The sequence below is a fragment of the Lucilia sericata genome, unplaced genomic scaffold (genome assembly GCF_015586225.1).
Source record: "Lucilia sericata isolate MDLA Ls3-8-SP2 unplaced genomic scaffold, ASM1558622v1 Contig003580F_arrow, whole genome shotgun sequence".
Taxonomy (NCBI): domain Eukaryota; kingdom Metazoa; phylum Arthropoda; class Insecta; order Diptera; family Calliphoridae; genus Lucilia; species Lucilia sericata.
This window is the reverse complement of record NW_023996939.1, coordinates 2295-11679: the sequence shown is the minus strand read 5'-3', so window position 1 is coordinate 11679 and position 9385 is coordinate 2295. Positions and strand designations below refer to the sequence as shown.

Below are 9385 nucleotides of genomic sequence, written 5' to 3'. Positions count from 1 at the left end.
CATACAAAAAATCGATATTTTAAGTGAAAACATAAAAGTCTATTTTTCTTGGAAACTATAAGATATAGAGCTAAAACAAGCGAAATCTGTGATCACTTCTATCTCATACAAAAAATCGATATTTTAAGTAAAAACATAAAAGTCCATTTTTCTTGGAAACTATAAGAGATAGAGCCAAAACAAGTGAAATATGTGATCACTTCTATCTCATACAAAAAATCTATATTTTAAGTGAAAACATAAAAGTCCATTTTTCTTGGAAACTATAAGAGATAGAGCCAAAACAATCAAAATCTGTGATCACTTCTATCTCGTACAAAAAATCGATATTTTAAGTGAAAACATAAAAGTCCATTTTTCTTGGAAACTATAAGAGATAGAGCCAAAACAAGCGAAATCTGTGATCACTTCTATTCCCTACAAAAATCGACATTTTAAGTGAAAACTTAAAAGTCCATTTTTCTTGGAAACTATAAGAGATCACTTCTATCTCATACAAAAAATCGATATTTTAAGTGAAAACATAAAAGTCCGTTTTTCTTGGAAACTATAAGAGATAGAGCCAAAAGAAGCGATATCTGTTATCACTGCTATTCCCTACAAAAATCGATATTTTAAGTGAAAACTTAAAAGTCCGTTTTTCTTGGAAACTATAAGAGATAAAGCCAAAACAAGCGAAATCTGTGATCACTTCTATTCCCTACAGAAATCGATATTTTAAGCGAAAACTTAAAAGTCCATTTTTCTTGGAAACTATAAGAGATAGAGCCAAAATAAGCGAAATCTGTGATCACTTCTATCTCATACAAAAAATCGATATTTTAAGTGAAACATAAAAGTCCATTTTTCTTGGAAACTATAAGAGATAGAGCTAAAACAAGCGAAATCTGTGATCACTTCTATCTTATACAAAAAACCGATATTTTGAGTGAAAATATAAAAGTCCATTTTTCTTGGAAACTATAAGAGATAGAGCCAAATCAAACGAAATTTGTGATCACTTCTATTCCCTACAAAAAATCGATATTTTAAGTGAAAACATAAAAGTCCATTTTTCTTGGAAACTATAAGAGATAGAGCTAAAACAAGCGAAATCTGTGATCACTTCTATCTCATACAAAAAATCGATATTTTAAGTGAAAACATAAAAGTCCATTTTTCTTGGAAACTATAAGAGATAGAGCCAAAACACGCGAAATCTGTGATCACTTCTATTCCCTACAAAAATCGATATTTTGAGTGAAAACTTAAAAGTCCATTTTTCTTGGAAACTTTAAGAGATAGAGCCAAAACACGCGAAATCTGTGATCACTTCTATCTCATACAAAAAAATTATATTTTGAGTGAAAACATAAAAGTCCATTTTTCTTGGAAACTATAAGAGATAGAGCCAAATCAAACGAAGTCTCTGATCACTTCTATCTCATACAAAAAATCGATATTTTAAGTGAAAACATAAAAGTCCATTTTTCCTGGAAACTATAAGAGATAGAGCCAAAACACGCGAAATCTGTGATCACTTCTATTCCCTACAAAAATCGATATTTTGAGTGAAAACTTAAAAGTCCATTTTTCTTGGAAACTATAAGAGATAGAGCCAAAACAAGCGAAACATAAAAGTCCATTTTTCTTGGAAACTATAAGAGATAGAGCCAAAACACGCGAAATCTGTGATCACTTCTATTCCCTACAAAAATCGATATTTTGAGTGAAAACTTAAAAGTCCATTTTTCTTGGAAACTTTAAGAGATAGAGCCAAAACACGCGAAATCTGTGATCACTTCTATCTCATACAAAAAAATTATATTTTGAGTGAAAACATAAAAGTCCATTTTTCTTGGAAACTATAAGAGATAGAGCCAAATCAAACGAAGTCTCTGATCACTTCTATCTCATACAAAAAATCGATATTTTAAGTGAAAACATAAAAGTCCATTTTTCCTGGAAACTATAAGAGATAGAGCCAAAACACGCGAAATCTGTGATCACTTCTATTCCCTACAAAAATCGATATTTTGAGTGAAAACTTAAAAGTCCATTTTTCTTGGAAACTATAAGAGATAGAGCCAAAACAAGCGAAATCTGTGATCACTTCTATCTCATACAAAAAATCGATATTTTAAGTGAAAACATAAAAGTCCATTTTTCTTGGAAACTATAAGAGATAGAGCCAAAACAAGCGAAATCTGTGATCACTTCTATCTCATACAAAAAAATTATATTTTGGGTGAAAATATAAAAGTCCATTTTTCTTGGAAACTATAAGAGATAGAGCTAAAACAAGCGAAATCTGTGATCACTTCTATCTCATACAAAAAATCGATATTTTAAGTGAAAACATAAAAGTCCATTTTTCTTGGAAACTATAAGAGATAGAGCTAAAACAAGCGAAATCTGTGATCACTTCTATCTCATACAAAAAATCGATATTTTAAGTGAAAATATAAAAGTCCATTTTTCTTGGAAACTATAAGAGATAGAGCCAAAACACGCGAAATCTGTGATCACTTCTATTCCCTACAAAAATCGATATTTTGAGTGAAAACATAAAAGTCCATTTTTCTTGGAAACTATAAGAGATAGAGCCAAAAGAAGCGATATCTGTTATCACTGCTATTCCCTACAAAAATCGATATTTTAAGTGAAAACTTAAAAGTCCATTTTTCTTGGAAACTATAAGAGATAAAGCCAAAAGAAGCGATATCTGTTATCACTGCTATTCCCTACAAAAATCGATATTTTAAGTGAAAACTTAAAAGTCCATTTTTCATGGAAACTATAAGAGATAAAGCCAAAACAAGCGAAATCTGTGATCACTTCTATTCCCTACAGAAATCGATATTTTAAGCGAAAACTTAAAAGTCCATTTTTCTTGGAAACTATAAGAGATAGAGCTAAAACAAGCGAAATCTGTGATCACTTCTATCTTATACAAAAAACCGATATTTTGAGTGAAAATATAAAAGTCCATTTTTCTTGGAAACTATAAGATATAGAGCTAAAACAAGCGAAATCTGTGATCACTTCTATCTCATACAAAAAATCGATATTTTAAGTGAAAACATTAAAGTCCATTTTTCTTGGAAACTATAAGAGATAGAGCTAAAACAAGCGAAATCTGTGATCACTTCTATCTCATACAAAAAATCGATATTTTAAGTGAAAACATAAAAGTCCATTTTTCTTGGAAACTATAAGATATAAAGCCAAAACAAGCGAAATATGTGATCACTTCTATCTCATACATAAAATCGATATTTTAAGTGAAAACATAAAAGTCCATTTTTCTTGGAAACTATAAGAGATAGAGCCAAAACAAGCGAAATCTGTGATCACTTCTATCTCATACAAAAAAATTATATTTTGAGTGAAAATATAAAAGTCCATTTTTCTTGGAAACTATAAGAGATAGAGCCAAAACAAGCGAAATCTGTGATCACTTCTATCTCATACAAAAAATCGATATTTTAAGTGAAAACATAAAAGTCCATTTTTCTTGGAAACTATAAGAGATAGAGCTAAAACAAGCGAAGTCTGTGATCACTTCTATCTCATACAAAAAATCGATATTTTAAGTGAAAACATAAAAGTCCATTTTTCCTGGAAACTATAAGAGATAGAGCCAAAACACGCGAAATCTGTGATCACTTCTATTCCCTACAAATATCGATATTTTGAGTGAAAACTTAAAAGTCCATTTTTCTTGGAAACTATAAGAGATAGAGCCAAAACAAGCGAAATCTGTGATCACTTCTATCTCATACAAAAAATCGATATTTTAAGTGAAAACATAAAAGTCCATTTTTCTTGGAAACTATAAGAGATAGAGCCAAAAGAAGCGATATCTGTTATCACTGCTATTCCCTACAAAAATCGATATTTTAAGTGAAAACTTAAAAGTCCATTTTTCTTGGAAACTATAAGAGATCACTTCTATCTCATACAAAAAATCGATATTTTAAGTGAAAAAATAAAAGTCCATTTTTCTTGGAAACTGTAAGAGATAGAGCCAAAACAAGCGAAATCTGTGATCACTTCTATTCCCTACAAAAAATCGATATTTGTAAAAGTCCATTTTTCTTGGAAACTGTAAGGGATAAAGCCAAAACAAGCGAAATCTGTGATCACTTCTATCTCATACAAAAAATCGATATTTTAAGTGAAAACATAAAAGTCCATTTTTCTTGGAAACCATAAGAGATAGAACCAAAACAAATGAAATATGTGATCACTTCTATCTATGATAAAAATAACGGACACACAAATATTTTGTCTATTTTGTATAAATTTTATTTTAGGAATGAAAATTATTTTTTCATATTTCAAAAATTAACAAACATATAAATTCAATAATGAGTTGATTATAATAAAGTATTTTCAGTAAAGTATCCAGTTCATAATAAGTATACAACACTTCCCCTGAATTATTACTTTACAATAATCATATTAATTAATAATAACTAAACCTATTTCAGAAATGCATTTGTTATGTTTTGAACTAGGTAAATATTCTATTTTAGTAGGTAGTAGGTATAGGTATAGTAGGTATATATTCTATTTTAATATTTCCGCTATTTACATTTTCACGAACAAAATGGTGTCTCATATCCATATGTTTTGTTCTATTGTGAAATATTGGGTTCTTGCTTAATAGTCCAGCTCCTTGATTGTCATTGTAAATTAGAATTGTATTTTGTTTACCCAAAATTTCTTCTAAAAATCTTTTTAAATGTATTGCTTCTTTTGTGGATTCTGAGAGCGACATGTATTCTGCTTCAGTTGTAGACATTGCTACTGTTCTTTGTTTCCTCGATTCCCAACTTATAGCAGCATTAGCTAATTTGAAGATATAACCCGTATATGATCTTCTGTCGTCTATATTAGCACCCCAGTCTGCATCGGCATAGCCAGTTAATTGTTCATTTGTTCTTCTGTAATGTAGGCCAATATTTGGAGTACCTTTCAAGTAACGTAAAACTCTTTTAGCAGCTATCCAATGTTCTTTACCGTAGTTAGTATTGTATTGGCTAAGTACACTCACTATATGAGCGATATCAGGCCTCGTTGAAACTGCTAAATACATAAGGGATCCCACCAGATTTTGATACGGTATCTTTTCAACTTCTGATTTTTCTTCTTCGGTTGCACACATTTCTTTTGATAGTTTTATTCCCGTATTAAATGGTGTTCTTGCAGGTTTACAGTCTTCCATATTAAATTTTTTCAAAATATTTTGTATATATTTACGTTGTGACATAGTTATTTCCTTAGTTTTCTCATCTTGTTTAAATTCGATTCCCAAACAAAAATTTAATTGGCCAAGGTCTTTCATTTCGAACGATTTTGATAATTCCAATTTCAGTTCCTCCCATTTTTGTTTATTATTTGTTGCTACTATTAAATCGTCCACATATATAGCCAATAATGTAATGTCTTTCTCATGTTTTAACATATAGATACAATTATCTGAATTCAATGGTTTAAATTTTAATAGTTTTAATTTTTCATCTAACTTTTTGTACCATTGTCTTCCAGATTGCTTTAGTCCATATAATGCTTTCTTTAACAAGCAGGCTTTGCCTTTATAATTAATTTTTCTTTTTCTGATAAAAATTCTTGAATTTCATTTGGTATTTTCATATAAATTTGTTCTTCAATACTACCGTTCAAGTATGCTGTTACAAAATCAAGTTGGTATACATCTAATTTCAATTCCACAGACAAGGCCATTAAAAGACGAATGGATCCAATTCTTGCAACTGGCGCAAAAGTTTCATTATAATCTATGCCTGGTATTTGAGTAAATCCTTTCGCAACTAACCTAGCTTTGTAACGTTCAACTGTACCATTGGCTTTGTACTTTTTACGTAATACCCACTTGCAATCTACAACCTTTTTATTTTCTGGGTAATTGACTATTTCCCAGGTCTTGTTTTTCATTAAAGCTTCATATTCAGATTTCATTGCCTTTTTCCATTTTTCCGCTCCTGGGCCCATAACCTATGATAAAAATAACGGACACACAAATATTTTGTCTATTTTGTATAAATTTTATTTTAGGAATGAAAATTATTTTTTCATATTTCAAAAATTAACAAACATATAAATTCAATAATGAGTTGATTATAATAAAGTATTTTCAGTAAAGTATCCAATTCATAATAAGTATACAACACTATCTCATACAAAAAATCGATATTTTAAGTAAAAACATAAAAGTCCATTTTTCTTGGAAACTATAAGAGATAGAGCCAAAACAAGCGAAATCTGTGATCACTTCTATCTCATACAAAAATCGATATTTTAAGTGAAAACATAAAAGTCCATTTTTCTTGGAAACTATAAGAGATAGAGCTAAAACAAGCGAAATCTGTGATCACTTATATCTTATACAAAAAATCGATATTTTGAGTGAAAACATAAAAGTCCGTTTTTCTTGGAAACTATAAGAGATAGAGCCAAAAGAAGCGATATCTGTTATCACTGCTATTCCCTACAAAAATCGATATTTTAAGTGAAAACTTAAAAGTCCATTTTTCTTGGAAACTATAAGAGATAAAGCCAAATCAAGCGAAATCTGTGATCACTTCTATTCCCTACAGAAATCGATATTTTAAGCGAAAACTTAAAAGTCCATTTTTCTTGGAAACTATAAGAGATAGAGCCAAAACAAGCGAAATCTGTGATCACTTCTATCTCATACAAAAAAATTATATTTTGAGTGAAAATATAAAATTCCATTTTTCTTGGAAACTATAAGAGATAGAGCCAAAACAAGCGAAATCTGTGATCACTTCTATCTCATACAAAAAAAAAATTATATTTTGAATGAAAATATAAAAGTCCATTTTTCTTGGAAACTATAAGAGATAGAGCTAAAACAAGCGAAATCTGTGATCACTTCTATCTCATACAAAAAATCGATATTTTAAGTGAAAACATAAAAGTCCATTTTTCTTGGAAACTATAAGAGATAGAGCCAAAACAAGCGAAATCTGTGATCACTTCTATCTCATACAAAAAATCGATATTTTAAGTGAAAACATAAAAGTCCATTTTTCTTGGAAATTATAAGAGATAGAGCCAAAACAAGCGAAATCTGTGATCACTTCTATCTCATACAAAAAATCGATATTTTAAGTGAAAACATAAAAGTCCGTTTTTCTTGGAAACTATAAGATATAGAGCCACAACAAGCGAAATCTGTGATCACTTCTATCTCATACAAAAAAAATTATATTTTGAGTGAAAATATAAAAGTCCATTTTTCTTGGAAACTATAAGAGATAGAGCCAAAACAAGCGAAATCTGTGATCACTTCTATCTCATACAAAAAAAATTATATTTTGAATGAAAATATAAAAGTCCATTTTTCTTGGAAACTATAAGAGATAGAGCCAAAACAAGCGAAATCTGTGATCACTTCTATCTCATACAAAAAAATTATATTTTGAGTGAAAATATAAAAGTCCATTTTTCTTGGAAACTATAAGAGATAGAGCCAAAACAAGCGAAATCTGTGATCACTTCTATCTCATACAAAAAAAAATTATATTTTGAATGAAAATATAAAAGTCCATTTTTCTTGGAAACTATAAGAGATAGAGCCAAAACAAGCGAAATCTGTGATCACTTCTATCTCATACAAAAAATCGATATTTTAAGTGAAAACATAAAAGTCCATTTTTCTTGGAAACTATAACAGATAGAGCCAAAACAAGCGAAATCTGTGATCACTTCTATCTCATACAAAAAATCGATATTTTAAGTGAAAACATAAAAGTCCATTTTTCTTGGAAACTATAAGAGATAGAGCCAAAACAAGCGAAATCTGTGATCACTTCTATCTCATACAAAAAATCGATATTTTAAGTGAAAACATAAAAGTCCGTTTTTCTTGGAAACTATAAGAGATAGAGCCAAAAGAAGCGATATCTGTTATCACTGCTATTCCCTACAAAAATCGATATTTTAAGTGAAAACTTAAAAGTCCGTTTTTCTTGGAAACTATAAGAGATAAAGCCAAAACAAGCGAAATCTGTGATCACTTCTATTCCCTACAGAAATCGATATTTTAAGCGAAAACTTAAAAGTCCATTTTTCTTGGAAACTATAAGAGATAGAGCCAAAATAAGCGAAATCTGTGATCACTTCTATCTCATACAAAAAATCGATATTTTAAGTGAAACATAAAAGTCCATTTTTCTTGGAAACTATAAGAGATAGAGCTAAAACAAGCGAAATCTGTGATCACTTCTATCTTATACAAAAAACCGATATTTTGAGTGAAAATATAAAAGTCCATTTTTCTTGGAAACTATAAGAGATAGAGCCAAATCAAACGAAATTTGTGATCACTTCTATTCCCTACAAAAAATCGATATTTTAAGTGAAAACATAAAAGTCCATTTTTCTTGGAAACTATAAGAGATAGAGCTAAAACAAGCGAAATCTGTGATCACTTCTATCTCATACAAAAAATCGATATTTTAAGTGAAAACATAAAAGTCCATTTTTCTTGGAAACTATAAGAGATAGAGCCAAAACACGCGAAATCTGTGATCACTTCTATTCCCTACAAAAATCGATATTTTGAGTGAAAACTTAAAAGTCCATTTTTCTTGGAAACTATAAGAGATAGAGCCAAAACACGCGAAATCTGTGATCACTTCTATCTCATACAAAAAAATTATATTTTGAGTGAAAACATAAAAGTCCATTTTTCTTGGAAACTATAAGAGATAGAGCCAAATCAAACGAAGTCTCTGATCACTTCTATCTCATACAAAAAATCGATATTTTAAGTGAAAACATAAAAGTCCATTTTTCCTGGAAACTATAAGAGATAGAGCCAAAACACGCGAAATCTGTGATCACTTCTATTCCCTACAAAAATCGATATTTTGAGTGAAAACTTAAAAGTCCATTTTTCTTGGAAACTATAAGAGATAGAGCCAAAACAAGCGAAATCTGTGATCACTTCTATCTCATACAAAAAATCGATATTTTAAGTGAAAACATAAAAGTCCATTTTTCTTGGAAACTATAAGAGATAGAGCCAAAACAAGCGAAATCTGTGATCACTTCTATCTCATACAAAAAAATTATATTTTGGGTGAAAATATAAAAGTCCATTTTTCTTGGAAACTATAAGAGATAGAGCTAAAACAAGCGAAATCTGTGATCACTTCTATCTCATACAAAAAATCGATATTTTAAGTGAAAACATAAAAGTCCATTTTTCTTGGAAACTATAAGAGATAGAGCTAAAACAAGCGAAATCTGTGATCACTTCTATCTCATACAAAAAATCGATATTTTAAGTGAAAATATAAAAGTCCATTTTTCTTGGAAACTATAAGAGATAGAGCCAAAACACGCGAAA

The 9385-nt window shown here is 29.6% G+C and overlaps 1 protein-coding gene across 1 annotated transcript; it reads right to left on the bottom strand.

Annotated features, from left to right (window-relative positions):
* Positions 1 to 4763: 4763 nt before the first annotated feature.
* On the bottom strand, positions 4764 to 5452 carry LOC119614886 (secreted RxLR effector protein 161-like; the record flags this gene model as incomplete). The annotated part of the gene is made up of 1 exon (XM_037970980.1): positions 4764 to 5452. A coding segment is annotated over exon 1 (689 nt), but the record flags the coding sequence as incomplete, so codon positions are not given.
* Between the last annotated feature and the right edge of the window lie 3933 nt (positions 5453 to 9385).